Source organism: Salvelinus fontinalis, chromosome 19, assembly GCF_029448725.1.
Source record: "Salvelinus fontinalis isolate EN_2023a chromosome 19, ASM2944872v1, whole genome shotgun sequence".
Taxonomy (NCBI): Eukaryota; Metazoa; Chordata; class Actinopteri; order Salmoniformes; family Salmonidae; genus Salvelinus; species Salvelinus fontinalis.
The window spans coordinates 10,890,483-10,908,102 of record NC_074683.1 but is presented as its reverse complement, the minus strand read 5'-3'; the positions used below and the strand labels follow the sequence as shown (position 1 = coordinate 10,908,102).

Sequence of the window (17,620 nt, the reverse complement as noted above, 5' to 3'; positions counted from 1 at the left end):
CCTTCCTCTCGGGCAACTGAGTTAGGAAGGACGCCTTTATCTTTGTAGTGACTGGTTGTATTGATACACCATCCAAAGTGTAATTAATAACTTCACCATGCTCAAAACACTATTATTGCACACAGTGAGTCCATTCATCTTATTATGTGACTTGTTAAGCAAATGTTTTCTCCTGAACGTATTTAGGCTTCAAATAACAAAGGGGTTGAATACTTATTGACTCAAGACATTTCAGCTTAAATTAATTTGTAAAGTAATGTGAATAAATGTTAAGCAGTAATGTGCAGTCACTACCATCATGGGACTTTTATTTAAAAAATCTGTGTTGTTACAGCATTCAACCCACATAATGCATTTAATGTTTTAAAGAATAATCGAATAATCGAAAACTGAGATTTTTTATCGGACCTCAAAAATCACTAATCGCTCAGCACTAGTGTCAAAGGATGCAAAGAACCTCATACCTACTGTAAAATATTGTGGTGATCTTTGATGTTATGGGGGTATTTTGCTTCCACTGGTCCTGGGGACCATGTTAAGGTCAATGGCATCATGAACTTTACCCAGTTATCAACATTATACAATGGCCATCTCAGTCTCCGGACTTGAACCTCATTGAAAACCTGTGGTTTGAATTCACAAGGGAAGTCCATAAGAGCAGATGAAGGATATCAAAGATCTGGAAGGGTTCTGAATGGCGGATTGGTCTGAGATCCTTCCCAATGTGTTCTCCAATCTCATACACCATTTGAAAAAAAATCTGTCTCGTTATCCTCGCCAGGGGAGGGTGCTGGAGTATTGAAAACAGGGGTGCCAATCATTTTTATTCCTATCTTTTTGAGAAAAAAAGCAATTGTGTTAGTATAAAATAATACAATTTCCTTCTTTAAAAAAAAAATCTTTACCAATGTCGCCAATCATTTCAGTCATGACTGTAGTGCACTACTTTTGACCAGGGCTCATAAGGCTCTAGTCAAAAATAATGCACTATATAGGTAATTGGGTGCCATTTGGGACAGAAACCTTTTGTCCCATCATGTTCTCTACCTTGAGGAGAAGCTGATACTTAGTGATCCTTTGCACTGGCTTGATAAGGTAGGAGGAGATTGAGTTGGCCAATCCGTGTCGCTGCTGGATTTCCTGCACACAGAATTGACGACATCATGACGATTAAAGCATGTTGATGTTGACATTGAGATACCCTAATGTGTTCAAGCCTATCATCATGTGTTTGTCCGAAATGGCACCCTATTCCCTATGTAGTGCACTACTTTTATCTGGAACCCTATGGCCACTGTTCATATGTAGTGCACTGTAAAGGGAATAGGGTGCCATTTGGAACAGAGGTCATCAGACTCAGGATGGCTGGGCACTGTCATGCAAAGAGTAAGCAGAAAAAATATGATTCCTGTGTTTTAGTGTTGAAATAAATGGCTAATTGGCACCACCTACAGGTATAAGAGGAAAACTCATTCACTTACATCGAAGAAGCTTCCAGCATGCTCCAAGATGAGTTGGCTGGAATCTGGTTTGTTTTTACAGTAATTTACATACATGTGGAATTTATCAGCCTGCAAAACAGAATGGGAAAATCCAGTCAAATTCAAATTACTGATCATATATTCTCTTACATGCATATATTTTTCCATATATATACCACTACAACTACGGTAAACAATGTTCACTGCCAATGCTTAAACCAAGCAGCTTTACAAGAGGTTATCATGGGGAGGCAAGTAGCCTAGTGGTTAGAGCGTTGGACTAGCAACCGGAAGGTTGCAAGATCAAATCCCCGAGTCGACAAGTTAAAAATCTGTCATTCTGTCCCTGAACAAGACAGTTAACCCACTGTTCCTAGGCCGTCATTGAAAATAAGAATTTGTTCATAACTGACTTGCCTAGTTAAATAAAGGTAAAATATATATTTTTAAATCATGCTATTGTATGCCTGCCTATGGTTTATGGAAAAAGGGCTTTATAAAATACATTCGATTGATTGATTACAGATGCTGTATAAACTAATTGCAAGAAAGTAAACAACATTCACATGTAATTATCAATCATGAAGCCACAAGTCAGAAGTGCCCTGTGGGCGGTGTAAGCAAAAAACGAAACACCATGGTCGTATTCACTAGGCACGAAGCAGGATGGGACTACCTGGACGTGACCAATAAGAAATACTCACTTTCGGTTTCCATTGCAATACGTTTCACAACGTTTTCCTTTGTGTGCTCTAATGAACACGACCCATTGAGTGAAAACAGGAGTCTTACCCATGTGACAAAACAATGGCCCACATCTTCAGGTAGCTGTTCATAGTTCACTAGCTCTTTGAGGAAAATGCTGCAATTAGACAGAAAAGAGAGGGTTAACCATGATAATATTCACTGCTTATCATAGAATACGTATTTCCTCAACCAAAATCACATGAAATAGAAGTGAATTGGTCTCTCATGCAATGATGTGCACTCTGAAACACAACAACAAAGCTAACTGATATAACAAGTTGGAATCTCTTTCAAATTAAGGATCTGTCCCAGATGACACCCTGTTCCCTATATAGTGCACTACCTTTGACAAAAACCCTGGTCAAAAGAAGTGCACTATATAAGGCATAGGGTGCCATTTGGGACGCATCCTCAATTTGAAAGAGACTCCTACCTGTTATGGAAATCATAAATCTCCTGGATGTTGCCGAAGATGATGTGCTCCTTGTTGACGATGCCAGGCGGGATCTCCTCCACCCCACTCGTCATCTCCCACAGGTACGTCTAGACAAGACGAGGAGATTACACTAAATTACATCCTATCATGTCCTACAACCAATCCTCACAAAACATCTTGGACTTGTTTTTTCATCCTGGCAACCTTTTCGAAAATTAACTGAATGCACTGACTGTTAGTTGCTCTGGATAACTAAAATGTTAATGTCATTGAAAAACTTGTGTCTGTGACGACCAACGACTGTGTAGGTGAAAAACAAAGAACAAATCTGACTTATTATATCATTAAAACATCCCAAGAACCAATTATATGAGTCCATACCAAGGCCAATACAACCCTGAAAAGAAGAGTTTCATTGCCAAGCGAAAATGGAAGAGGAATAAGCTTACCTCTAAACATTCATGCAAGTCCCTGACATAGGCCTTCTCAGTCTGAAGGAGTTCAGCCATTATGAACCTGGATAAATAAACACATATATCACCAACCAGTACCAGTCAAACGTTTGGACGCACCTACTCATTCAAGGGTTTTTCTTTATTTTGACCATTTTCTACATTGTGATGAAGACATCGAAACGATGAAATAACACATATGGAATCATGTAGTAACCAAAAAAGTGTTAAACGAATCAAAATAGATTTTAGATTCTTCAAAGTAGCCACCCTTTGCCTTGATGACATCTTTGCACACTCTTGGCACTCTCTCAACCAGCTTCATGAGGTAGTCACCTTTAATGCATTTCAATGAACAGGTGTGCCTAATTAAAAGTTAAGTTGTGGATTTTTTTCTTTAATGTGTTTGAGCCAATTAAGAAGATATACGTTTGCCCCAGTCTGAGGTCACCTCCCTGACCAAGGCCCTTCTCCCCCGATTGCTCAGTTTGGCCAGGCGGCCAGCTCTGGGAAGAGTCTTGGTGGTTCCAAACTTCTTCTATTTAAGAATAATGGAGGCTACAGTGTTCTTGGGGACCTTTAATGCTGCAGTAATGTTTTGATTCCCTTCCCCAGATCTGTGCCTCGACACAATCCTGTCTCAGAGCTCTACGGACAATTCCTTCAACCTCATGGCTTGGTTTTTGCTCTGACATGCACTGTCAACTGTGGGACCTTATATAGACAGGTGTACGCCTTTCCAAATCATGTCCAATCAATTGAATTTACCACAGGTGGACTCCAATCAAGTTGTAGACCCATCTCAAGGATGATCAATGTAAATAGGATACACCTGAGCTCAATTTCGAGCTTCATAGCAAAAGGTCTGAATACTTATGTAAATAAGGTATTTCTGTTGTTTTCTTTTTATATATTTGCAAACATTTCTTAAAACATGTTTTTGTTTTGTAATTATAGGGTATTGTGGGTAGACTGATAAGGAAAACATTTAATTTAATCAATTTTAGAATAAGGCTGTAACGTAACATAATGTGGAAAAAGTCAAGGGGTCTGAATACTTTCCGAATAAACTGTATATAAACGAGGGATACAGCAGAGAAAGTGAGTGTCAGAACGGTGATCTAACCACTTCTTCGAAGAGCATATGTGTTCTGGCGTGGGCAGACGGCAGCACTACCACTTGACCAGCCCCCAGCACATCATGAAATGTTAAACATAGGCCTATACACCTTATGAAAAGCCATAGTACTACCATAGACTTGAGTACTTTGCAACACTTGCTTCCTCCAGCGATACTTCCCCATTTATCTCTGTCTGCAGTGTGTACTCACTCTTTCTTCCTGGCTGACTTCCTCTTCTCCTCGTTGACCTCGTGGTTGGGGTCGCGGAGCTTCACCTCCCCAGGATCAGTCAGGCTGGCCGGGATGATGTCCAGCTCCAAGTCCTTATTATCCTACCAGAGACAGAGGGAGCTCTCAGCACACATCCCAAATGGCACCCTATTTCCTATGTAGTGCACTACTTTTGACCAGAGCCCTATGGACCCTGGTCAAAGTAGGGATGCATCATTATAGTCATGTTATATTCCCTTCAACATGGTCCATGATGACTCAGCACTCTGACATCAAATAGACTTTTCTATTTGATGAAAAACTCTTTCAAGTAGAGGAGAAATCAATGCCTGCGTGTGGAGATGAGGACTGGGCTTCAAACTGAGTGAAGTGAACTGTTAGGTCTTGCCCCCGTTGGAAGCCGTTCCTTTGTGAGATAGTCACACTTACAGTTGAAGTCGGAAGTTTACATACACTTAGATAGGATTCATTAAAACTCGGTTTTTAACCACTCCACAAATGTATTGTTAACCAGCTATAGTTTTGGCAAGTCGGTTAGGACATCTACTTTGTGCATGAAACAAGTAATTTTTCCAACAATTGTTTATAGACAGATTATTTCACTTAGAATTCACTGTATCACAATTCCAGTGGGTCAGAAGTTTACATACACTAAGTTGACTGTGCCTTTAAACAGCTTGGAAAATTCCAGAAAATGATGTCATGGCTTTAGAAGCTTTTGATAGGCTAATTGACATCATTTGAGTCAATTGGAGGTGTACCTGTGGATGCACACTGCTCAAAAAAATAAAGGGAACACTTAAACAACACAATGTAACTCCAGGTCAATCACACTTCTGTGAAATCAAACTGTCCACTTAGGAAGCAACACTGATTGACAATACATTTCACATGCTGTTGTGCAAATGGAATAGACAAAAGGTGGAAATTATAGGCAATTAGCAAGACACCCCCCAAAACAGGAGTGATTCTGCAGGTGGTGACCACAGACCACTTCTCAGTTCCTTGCTTCCTGGCTGATGTTTTGGTCACTTTTGAATGCTGGCGGTGCTCTCACTCTAGTGGTAGCATGAGACGGAGTCTACAACCCACACAAGTGGCTCAGGTAGTGCAGTTCATCCAGGATGGCACATCAATGCGAACTGTGGCAAAAAGGTTTGCTGTGTCTGTCAGCGTAGTGTCCAGAGCATGCAGGCGCTACCAGGAGACAGGCCAGTACATCAGGAGACGTGGAGGAGGCCGTAGGAGGGCAACAACCCAGCAGCAGGACCGCTACCTCCGCCTTTGTGCAAGGAGGTGCACTGCCAGAGCCCTGCAAAATGACCTCCAGCAGGCCACAAATGTGCATGTGTCTGCTCAAACGGTCAGAAACAGACTCCATGAGGGTGGTATGAGGGCCCGACGTCTACAGGTGGGGGTTGTGCTTACAGCCCAACACCGTGCAGGACGTTTCGCATTTGCCAGAGAACACCAAAATTGGCAAATTCGCCACTGGCGCCCTGTGCTCTTCACAGATGAAAGCAGGTTCACACTGAGCACATGAGCACATGTGACAGACGTGACAGAGTCTGGAGACGCCGTGGAGAACGTTCTGCTGCCTGCAACATCCTCCAGCATGACCGGTTTGGCGATGGGTCAGTCATGGTGTGGGGTGGCATTTCTTTGTGGGGCCGCACAGCCCTCCATGTGCTCGCCAGAGGTAGCCTGACTGCCATTAGGTACCGAGATGAGATCCTCTGATCCCTTGTGAGACCATATGCTGACATATGCACATTTGTGGCCTGCTGGAGGTCATTTTGCAGGGCGCTGGCAGTGCACCTCCTTGCACAAAGGCGGAGGTAGCGGTCCTGCTGCTGGGTTGTTGCCCTCCTACGGCCTCCTCCACGTCTCCTGATGTACTGGCCTGTCTCCTGGTAGCGCCTGCATGCTCTGGACACTACGCTGACAGACACAGCAAACCTTTTTGCCACAGTTCGCATTGATGTGCCATCCTGGATGAACTGCACTACCTGAGCCACTTGTGTGGGTTGTAGATTCCGTCTCATGCTACCACTAGAGTGAGAGCACCGCCAGCATTCAAAAGTGACCAAAACATCAGCCAGGAAGCATAGGAACTGAGAAGTGGTCTGTGGTCACCACCTGCAGAATCACTCCTGTTTTGGGGGGTGTCTTGCTAATTGCCTATAATTTCCACCTTTTGTCTATTCCATTTGCACAACAGCATGTGAAATGTATTGTCAATCAGTGTTGCTTCCTAAGTGGACAGTTTGATTTCACAGAAGTGTGATTGACTTGGAGTTACATTGTGTTATTTAAGTGTTCCCTTAATTTTTTTGAGCAGTGTATTTCAAGGCCTACCTTCAAACTCAGTGCTTCTTTGCTTGACATCATGGGAAAATCAAAAGTAATCAGCCAAGACCACAGAAAAAAAATTGTAAACCTCCACAAGTCTGTTTCATCCCTGGGAGCAATTTCCAAATTCATGAAGGTACCACGTTAATCTGTACAAACAATAGTACGCAAGTATAAACACCATGGGACCACGCAGCCGTCATACCGCTCAGGAAGGAGACGCGTTCTGTCTCCTAGAGATGAACGTACTTTGGTGCGAAAAGTGCAAATCAATCCCAGAACAACAGCAAAGGACCTTGTGAAGATGCTGGAGGAAACAGGTACAAAAGCCTGAAAGGCCGCTTAGCAAGGAAGAAACCACTGCTCCAAAACTGCCATTAAAAAAACTGACTACGGTTTGCAACTGCACATGGGGACAAAGATCGTACTTTTTGGAGAAATGTCCACTGGTCTAATGAAACAAAAATATAACTGTTTGGCCATAATGACCATCGTTATGTTTGGAGGAAAAGGGACGAGGCTTGCAAGACCAAGGACACCATCCCAACCGTGAAGCACGGGGTGGCAGCATGATGTTGTGGGGGTGCTTTGTTGCAGGAGGGACTGGTGCACTTCACAAAATAGATGGCATCATGAGGTGGGAAAATTTGCGGATATATTGAAGCAACATCTCAAGACATCAGTCAGGAAGTTAAACCTTGACACAAATGGGTCTTCCAAATGGACAATGACCCCAAGCATGCTTCCAAAGTTGTGGCAAAATGGCTTAAGGACAACAAAGTCAAGGTATTGGAGTGGCCATCACAAAGCCCTGACCTCAATCCCATAGAAAATGTGTGGGCAGAACTGAAAAAGGGTGTGCCAGCAAGGAGGCCTACAAACCTGACTCAGTTACACCAGCTCTGTCAGGAGGAATGGGCCAAAATTCACCCAACTTATTGTGGGAAGCTTGTGGAAGTCTACCCGTAACTTTTGACAAGTTAAACAATTTAAAGGCAATGCTACCAAATACTAATTGAGTGTATGTAAACTTCTGACCCACTGGGAATGTGATGAAAGAAATAAAAGCTGAAATGAATCATTCTCTCTACGATTATTCTGACATTTCACATTCTTAAAATAAAGTGGTGATCCTAACTGACCTAAGACAGGGAATATTTACTAGGATTAAATGTCAGGAATTGTGAAAAACTGAGTTTAAATGTATTTGGCTAAGGTGTACGTAAAACTTCCGACTTCAACTGTAAGTGTATTTGCAGGACCTTTCTACTGGGGAGGTGACCTTTAAGGGGGTTATAACACCAGCAGCAGATGAAGGACTATCTATACATTTAAGGGAGCACAAATTATGAATATCATATGTTGGACAAAATTTGTTTAATTTCATACGTCCTTTGAAAACATACTCATTAGCAATAGAAAGACTAAGACTAATTAGTTGCCAGGGACTGATGTTATGTTGATGAATGAGCATTCACAGCAGGTGGGGTTAGCCCTAAACCCTATAGGGGCCTTACAGGGGCCCTCCAGGGGGCCTTACCTCGGAGCTGATGCCCAGTGATTTCTCCAGGCTGGAGCGGTACTTCCCCATCCGGAGGGAAAAGTCTCGGTAGCGCTTGTCCACTGTGGTGACCCACTTTTTCAGCTCAATGACGTGCACATGTCCCTTCTCGACGAAGCTGTCTGCCAACTGAATGAGGAGCTTCACCTTCTCCTTGGTTTGCTGTAGGAAGCCCACAGAGAGATGAGTGTGTATGTGTGTGTGTATAGGTGAGTTTGCATATATGTGTGTGTATTATAACATGTGTGTGTGCATGTAAGCATGATTGTGTGTGAGTGTTTCAATCATCTGTAGCCTCCACACTCCCCGTCAATGTCTAGGCTGACGCTTGAGAGAGTGCAGACATCCCTCAGGAGAGGTCTCCTAACACTTGTTTGCTGCCTTAACCACTGATAATGCATTCGTGGGGAAATGCATCAGCAAGTGAAATTAGGAGGCTGCAGATTGCACAGAACAAAGCAGCAAGGATTGTGGAGGTGGAGATATGGTTCTTCTGTTGTAGTCATGCTCAATGCTCTTGGTTGGTCATCAATCAACAAGATAATTGAAAAGAACATGCTTATTTTATTTCATAATATACACCATTTAAAACAGCCAAACTCTATTCACAACAGTATTCAGTTGGTAAGAGACAGACATTCAGTAAATGCTAGGAATAGATTGTCCACCATCTATGTGTTATCCAGACAGAAAAGAGAAATAGGCAAAATAACATTTCGATTTAGAGCAATAAAGAAATGGAATAATTTAACTGAGCAAACCAGAAACCTCTCAATATATACATTTAAACAATACTTTAAAACCATTTAAATATAACACGTATAAAAGTTGTGTTGGACTATAGTAGATGAAGAATCAATGTCTTTTTAGACTGAGTATTTATCGGGTCAATATGTTTGTTTGTAACAGTGTGTTTATACGTGAAAATGTGTTCGTATTATAAATTGTATTTGAATGTTTAAGGACTTTTGGAAGATTAGTCCAAAGCCCAAAAAAGAAATGAAATTTTAAAATTAAAAAAATAATAGCCAATGGTCTCATCAGGCTGTAAACAGGTAGACAAGAGGCAGACTGCAGTGGAAGTGTTTAGATAATGTGATATGCAGGTATAGGGTCAGCGGTAAGTAACGGAGTCAGAGCAGACTCTGAACAGTAGCTCTGGGGCTACGTCCCAAACGGTACCCAATTCCCCATGTAGGGCACTACTTTTGACCAGAGCTCTGATCAAAAGTAGTGCCCTACATAGGGACTAGGGTACCATTTGGGATGCACATATATCTGCTTCCAGGCACCAGCTCCATACCTTGGCGTAGACTCGGAATTCCTCATACTCCTTCAGTAGTTCCTGACTCCTCTCGCCGCTCTCTCCAGGGGAGGTGTGAGTGGAGAGGTAATACTCTCCTGTTTCCTGGATCCAGTCTAAAGCCTGTGGAGAGAGACATGGGGGGAAATTAGCGAAGTGAAGAGCTCCCTCATTCCATATTCCTCTCTTCCTCTCTGCATGTCCTCCATCTTTCATCGTTGGCTGTGCTGGCCATCGAAAGCAAATAAAACCCCCACGTATCCCTGGCTGGGTCCAGTCCAGGAGGCCAGATGTTATGGACATGCAGTTAAAACACAGCACTCGGAGTGCTTGGGCGGCGTTCAGGAGAGCTCACCTGTTTGGCGCTACGTTCAAACACCACGTACTGCTGGCACTGATCCAGGCGGCGTTTCTTCATGGTCCAAAAGTGCAGAACCCGGTTCTCCCTCTGGAGTAGCTCGTTGAGGATGGCTAAAGAGGAGAGGGAGGCCCGGGGCACAGAAAGAAGGTAGCAGATCTTCAAATCAAATCCCATTTTATTGGTTGCATACACATATTTAGTATATGTTATTGCAGGTGTAGTGAAACGCTTGTGCTCCTAGCTCCAACAGTGCAGTAATAACTAACAGTGGTGAATACTCCAGAGTTTCAAACAAAACCTCACTAGTCAATATAGAAACATAAGAAACATTAGAGGTAAGTTTAACTGAAAGTAAACTGAATGTGAAAATAAATATGTACATTTCCTAAAGAAGAGGGGCATGAAAAGAGTCAGTAACAGCAAGGTATAAGGACTCGTGCTCAGAAGTCAATTTATGTGTGTCCCAAATGACACCTTATTATTCCCTATATAGTGCACTACTTTTGGCCAGCCCTGGTGCATTGAGTGTGGGAAATGCGCTCTACAAATTAAATATTATTACTATTAGCTACTATGTAGGGAATAGGGTGCCATTTGGGACAAACACCATGCTGGTCCAATAAGGCTGTTGTGACTTACCTTTAACCTGCTGCTCAGGTCCTCTGGCATGGCCTGAAGCACCAGGTATACCCACATTATTCCTGTGGATGTACTTCAGGAACACCTCAGCATTTCTCCTGGCCAATGTGCAAGCCTGTGGCACAAGAAAATACATTGTCGAACAGGTTCCTTGCAATGGACAACGTATCCACAACTACCATCCCAAAAAACATTGAGAGGTTAGGATATTGCATGTGTATCTTAAGACAACATACAGTGCATTCGGTAAGTATTCAGACACCTTGACTTTTTCCACATTTTGTTATGTTGAATCCTTATTCTGAAATGTCCTCATCAATCTACACACAATACCCCATAATGACGAAGCGATAACAGATATTGAGATTTTTGCTAATTAAAAAAAATTCTAATAATGAAAAAACTTATTTGCATGAGTATTCAGACCTTTTGCTATGAGACTCGAAATTGAGCTCAGGTGCATCCTGTTTCCATTGATCAACCTTAAAATGTTTCTACAACTTGATTGGAGTCCACCTGTGGTAAACTAAATTGATTGGACATGATTTGGAAAGGCACACACCTGTCTATATAAGATCCCACAGTTGACAGTAAATGTCAGAGCAAAAACCAAGCCATTAGGTTGAATGAATTGTCCGTAGAGCACCGAGACAGGATTGTGTCGAGGCACAGATTTGGGGGAAGGGTACTGAATGTCACCAAAAACACAGTGGCCTCCATCATTCTTAAATGGAAGAAGTTTGGGACCACCAAGACTCTTCCTAGAGCTGGCCACCTGGCCAAACTGAGCAATCGAGAGAGAGGGCCCTTGGTCTGACAGAGCTCCAGAGTTCCTCTTGACAGCCTGCTTGGAGTTTCCTAAAAGGCACCTAAAGACTCTCAGACCATGAGAAACAAGATTCTCTGGTCTGATTAAACCAAGATTGAACTCTTTGGCCTGAATGCCAAGCGTCAAGTCTGGAGGAAACCTGGCCCTATCCCTATGGTGAAGCATGGTGGTGGCAGCATCATGCTGTGGGGATGTTTTTCAGTGGCAGGGACTGTGAGACTAGTCAGGATCGAGGGAAAGAGCAAGGTACAGAGAGATCCCTGCTCCAGAGTGCTCAGGACCTCAGACTGGGGCGAAGGTTCACCTTCCAACAGAACAACGACCCTAAGCACACAGGAAAGACAACGCAGGAGTGGCTTCAGGACAAGTCTCTGAATGTCCTTGAGTGGCCCAGCCAGAGCCCAGACTTGATCCCAATCGAATATCTCTGGAGAGACCTGAAAATAGGTCTCCATTCAACCTGATAGAGCTTAAGAGGATCTGCAGAGAAGAATGGAAAAACTCCCCACATACAAGTGTGCCAAGCTTGTAGCGTCATACCCAAGAAGACTTGAGGTTGTAATCCCTGCCAAAGGCGCTTCAACAAAGTACTGAGTAAAGGTCTGAATACTTATGTAAATGTAATAACCTGTTTGTGCCTTGTCATTATGGGGTATTGTGTGTAGATTGATGAGGGATTTAAAATAAAATCTATTGTAGAGTAAGGCAGTAACGTAACAAAATGTGGAAAAAGTGAGGCGGTCAGAATACTTTACAAATGTGCTGTGGATACATCAATGTCAACATGTTATTTGTTTTTGTTTGACAACAAGTAAACTGGCATCCACAACATGTCCTGCCAGAGGTGGACATGTATCCCAGCTCTGTAATGGGAAAATAAATATGTAACCAAACAGCTACGTGTTGCAGAATAACGATGAGTTCTACTGAAAAGAATCAGACAGACAGAACAGCATCAGTTCAGAGTCTGTGAATATGCATCAAATTAATGATCAATAGAACATGGGATACGTCCCAAATGGCACCCAATTCCCTATAGTGCACTATTTTCCATGCAGCACTCATGGCTGTTTTGTGTTCCCATCCCCCTGGGTGATTCTTAGGAGCTGGGGGGAGGAGGGTGAAGTTGCCCCTGGCTGATCTTGGGTCAGCTTTGCATTGCTCCCATATGGGGAAGCTGATCTTTCCTGTGTTTTCCTAGGTACAGATCTCGGATCAAATTCCTCTCCCTCAATCCTACCCTTAACCATTAGTGGGGGAAATGCGGAACTGACCCATTATCAGATTCCAGGGGCAACTTCACCCTCCCCAGGGAGGAAGAAACTATCAACGACGTCAGAAACTCTTCTTTATGAGTTAATGCAACATGGCGGCAACTTCAAGACACAATAACTGTTTGAACAGTTTCATCCTACAGCGGATGAAAGAGCGGAAGGAGCGCGGACACAGACAAATGAGGCACAGAGAATAGGGCGCCATTTGAGACAGAAACATTTTTCTCTGCTGTACCTTGAGGAAGGCTTCCTTCTGCTCCAGGTGTTTGCTGATGAGGGGGATGACATGGTCCGTCTCAGCCATGGCGCCCAGCTTGTCATGGCCACCACACCAGTCCTCATCTCTCCTGTACTCCTGCTCCAGACTCTCCAGCACACTGCATACCTGAGGAGGGCACAGTTGTCTCAGTTAGTCCTCACAATAGGTCACACACAATTCCGAGGTGCCATGGAACCGGACGTACTACTGTTATGCAGCCTTTTCTGTCTTTGAATTTAAAAAAATATATATAATTTTACCTTTATTTAACTAGGCAAGTCAGTTAAGAACAAATACTTATTTACAATGACTGCCTAGGAACAATGTGTTAACTGCCTTGCTCAGGGACAGAACGACAGATTTTTACCTTCTCAGCTCAAAGATTGATCTAGCAACCTTTCAGTTACTGGTCCAAAGCTCTAACCACTAGGCTACCTGCCGCCCGGTTTAACCAAACACAAAACCACATCATCCTCTGTGTTTTTTTATTTTATTAAAGGAGTAGGAATTCATTTTTTTCTTGTTTATTGAGGATATAGCTAGAGACAGGATGATGTGATTAAAGAGAGAATGTCTCTCAAGTAGGCCCTCCAGGCCACCACCACCATTTGTCTTAATGGATGGGAAATGCTTGAGGCGGTTTTTGAGTGATTCAGCTGAAACTAAAAACAATTCAGGGAGCACTGTGTGGGGTGGACACACACCTGCTCTGAGGTTTTGTAGAAGGCCACAGAAGCATTGACCAGCTTGAGTCGATCCTCCATCTTGAGCATGAGCTGCTGCCAGTGCATGGCCACCTTCTCGGCGCAGGCCCGTATGCCGTCCGGGTCAAAGTGGCCTGCCTGGAGCATGACCTCAGCCTTCTGCTGCACCTGCAGGGCACTCTGGTGGGTCTTCTGGAGGGAATTGGCATGAAACAGGGACTGAGGGGACACACACACACACACACAGAGAGAGACAGAGAGACAGAGAGACAGAGAGACAGAGACAGAGAGACAGAGAGACAGAGAGAGAGAGAGAGAGAGAGAGTGAGTTGTTTAGGGTCAGGGTAAGTGAGGGGTCAATGTTATATGATCGTGTCTTAATTGTAATGTACTGGGTAAATATTACGTTTTTACAAACTGAACATGTGCTAAGACTTGAGATAGTTTCATGTTTACATTTTTATTCTACAATGATGTTTTTTGGGGGGCTGAGAGAACATTCACTAAGTGCGTCGTTGGAGCATGTCGAAACTGACAGGATCAAAAGAAAGGGTAGCGCTGCTCTTGGATCAGCTTTCCCCATTCAAATCTTACCTTAACATTATAATTACTTCATAATACTGATGACGGATCAGCTCCTAGAGAGACATTATCACCTATGGCTGCAAATACAGAGGTGGCTTATTCTAATGCTTACCCAATAATGATGCACTAAATCACAGATTTGGCATATCGTTGCGCATGTTGTTACACATCATGAAATATATTGAGACAGTAGTCTACAATTTGCATGACTTCAATATGATTTCCTATAGGCCTACTGTATTTATCTTTTAAAACCTCTTGAAGCTAGGGGGCAGAATTTTTATGTTTGGAGAAAATAACGTTCCCAATGTAAGCTGCCTATTTCTCAGGCCCAGATGCTAGAATATGCATATAATTGACAGATTAGGATAGAAAACACTCTAAAGTTTCTCTAAAGGAAATCCAACCCGGAAGTGCCTCTTATTTTGAGAAATCCCTGTTCCATTGCCTGCCTATCCTCCATTTGCCTATCCTCTGTTGTGAACAGTCTTTAGACATAGTTTCAAGCTTTTATTCTAAAAAATTAGTGAGATTTATCAAAACACGTCAGTGGATAGCTGAATGTCTTTCGATTAGTTCATGCGCGCGAAAGTTGTAGCTCAACATTTTCTTTATCTCTTTTATTGAATAGTTTACCGTCCGGTTGAAATATTATCGATTATTTATGTTAAAAACAACCTGAGGATGGATTATTAAAAACGTTTGACATGTTTCTACGAACTTTACGGATACTATTTGGAATTTTCGTCTGCCCTTCATGACCGCTCGAGCCTGTTGATTTCTGAACATAACGCATCAACCAAATGGAGGTTTTTGGATATAAAAATAATATTTATCGAACAAAAGGAACATTTATTGTGTAACTGGGAGTCTCGTGAGTGTAAACATTCGAAGATCATCAAAGGTAAGCGATTCATTTTATTGGTTTTCTGACTTCCGTAACCAATCTACATTGCTGCTAGCTGTTCGTAATGTTTTGTCTAGTGATCGATAAACTCACAAACGCTTGGATTGCTTTCGCTGTCAAGCATATTTTCAAAATCTGACTCGATAGGTGGATTAACGACAAGCTAAACTGTGTTTTGGTATATTTCACTTGTGATTTCATGAAAATAATATTTTTTTGTAATATTTTTTAGAATTTGGCGCTCTGCAATTCAGCGGTCGTTTACGAAAATGATCCCGTTAAAGGGATCCGTGCGCCAAGAGGTTTTAATGTAGTCATCTCAGTTTTAATTTGAAGCATCTTTTTATCCTCCGCATGTTTAACAATTGCAAAGACATTGGCAACTTTGTATCTGTTGTCAACTTCTGAAGTTTTCAGCGGTCACAGAGAAACAGATGAACATCTTGATTCTATGTTTGGCAGGGAGAATAAAAACAAAAAAGCAACCCAAAAAGCATCTAACAGCGCATCCAGCTGTTCTAAGTTGTCTGAGGCAGGTGCTAAAAATAACAAGCGCTTTCAAGTGCAACTTTGGAACCAAAAATGTACAGCTCGAAAAGCTCGAAAAGATTTCATGACGCTCCTACGATGGTTCTTATTATGAACTTAGCCATAAGATGCTTTTGGGAAACTGGGCCTGGTCAATAGTAGTGTACGGTATGGGAAATAGGGTGCCATTTGTGATGTACCCTAGTCTGCCGACTTCCTCTCCTATTTTTTCCTCATCTCACATCCGTATGTCCTCTAGAAAGGAAAGATTCAGTTGTAACCGTGTCAAACGGCTGCCTGTTTTTGTTGCTTGGCTAGTCTGAGCAGAATCACAAAGGAAAAAATACATCTGAATTTAAGAGACACAGAATGCACGTTTTTACAAGTGTACTCAATCTTACAGAATTAAATCCTGACAGGCAAACTACCATGTTGTGCTTTCCCTGCCAGATCCAGGCCTGATTTACAACTATAAATTCACCAGAGAACCAACGCAGGAGAAACGGAAAGGATGCAGTCAAAGAGCCATTCAACGTTTCTGCACTTACACCAGAAGGAATACAGTATTTCACTTTAAGTTACTACTTTTAATCAAAAATATGATGATTTGTGTATTGTCAAAAACAAAGCAAAGTTCAGGAATTGTCTCCAAACAGAATGCGATCAACTGAGTACGTCTTTTGAATTGAGTTTGAAATTCCATTCGAAATATTTATTGAATCGGTACGACAAGGCAATGTAATGGAATTTTCTCTCTGGATGACTCCCATTACCCAACACTATAGGCCTTCCCACACTACACTGTAGAGCATGCTTGCGCTCTAAACGCCACCCTATTCCCTTTATAGTGCACTACGTTCACCCTGGGCCCGTAGGGCTTTGGTCAAAAGTGGTGCAATACAGTATATAGGGAATAGGGTGCCATTTGGGATGCACACCAGGCAACTGGTCCACAGCTAACGGATGGTAACTCCTCAGGAAATGACAGGAACAAGAGCCATACACCTTTCCTAAAGCATCCATCTCAAAGGAGTCTTATACCAAATAACAATTGTTGGTTCCTGTAGTGTAGAACGCTCTGACAATGCAGTTACCTTAACAATATCCATTTAGCATCTAATATGATATGACCAAAAGTATTTTGACACCCTTTCAAATGATTGGATTCAGCTATTTCAGCCACACCCGTTGCTGACAGGTGCACAAGAATTGTTCGTCGGGAGCTTCATGAAATGGGTTTCCATGGCCGAGCAGCCGCACACAAGCCGAGGATCCCCATGCGCAAAGCCAAGCGTCGGCTGGAGTTGTGTAAAGCTCGCCGCCATTGGACTCTGGAGTGATGAATCACGCTTCATCATTTGGCAGCCCGACGGAAGAATCTGTGTTTGGCAGATGCCAGAAGAACACTAACAGCCCCAATGCATAGTGCCAACTGTAAAGTTTGGTGGAGGAGGAATAATGGTCTGGGGCTGTTTTTCATGGTTCGGGCCCCTTAGTTCCAGTGAAAGGAAATCTTAATGCTACAGCATACAATGACATTCTAGACGATTCTGTGCTTCCAACTTTGTGGTAACAGTTTTGGGGAAGGCTCTTTCCTGTTTCAGCATGACAATGCCCCCGTGCACAAAGCAAGGTCCCTACAGACATGGTTTGTCGAGATCGGTGTGGAAGAACTTGACTGGCCTGCACAGAGCCCTGACCTCAACCCCATCAAACACCTTTGGGATGAATTGGAACGCCGACTGCAAGCCAGGTCTAATCGGCCAACATCAATACCTGACCTCACTAATGCTCTTGTGGCTGAATGGAAGCAACTCCACACAGCAATGATCCATCATCTAGTGGAAATA

At 42.8% G+C, this 17,620-nt stretch overlaps 1 protein-coding gene across 4 annotated transcripts in view; it reads right to left on the bottom strand.

Annotated features, from left to right (window-relative positions):
- The window catches only part of LOC129816351 (kalirin-like), a 288,411-nt gene that overhangs the window by 95,475 nt on the left and 175,316 nt on the right, over positions 1 to 17,620 (bottom strand). For all 4 annotated transcript variants that reach the window (XM_055870746.1, XM_055870747.1, XM_055870748.1 and 1 more), the window contains exons 17-28: positions 13,751 to 13,969; positions 13,023 to 13,172; positions 10,685 to 10,799; positions 10,040 to 10,155; positions 9,685 to 9,807; positions 8,361 to 8,543; positions 4,448 to 4,569; positions 3,114 to 3,180; positions 2,662 to 2,771; positions 2,274 to 2,343; positions 1,482 to 1,571; positions 1,048 to 1,140 (exon numbers count right to left, since the gene is read on the bottom strand). In XM_055870746.1, the coding sequence (XP_055726721.1) occupies positions 1,048 to 1,140; positions 1,482 to 1,571; positions 2,274 to 2,343; positions 2,662 to 2,771; positions 3,114 to 3,180; positions 4,448 to 4,569; positions 8,361 to 8,543; positions 9,685 to 9,807; positions 10,040 to 10,155; positions 10,685 to 10,799; positions 13,023 to 13,172; positions 13,751 to 13,969 (1,458 nt within the window). The remainder of the gene's footprint in view (positions 1 to 1,047; positions 1,141 to 1,481; positions 1,572 to 2,273; positions 2,344 to 2,661; positions 2,772 to 3,113; positions 3,181 to 4,447; positions 4,570 to 8,360; positions 8,544 to 9,684; positions 9,808 to 10,039; positions 10,156 to 10,684; positions 10,800 to 13,022; positions 13,173 to 13,750; positions 13,970 to 17,620) is intronic.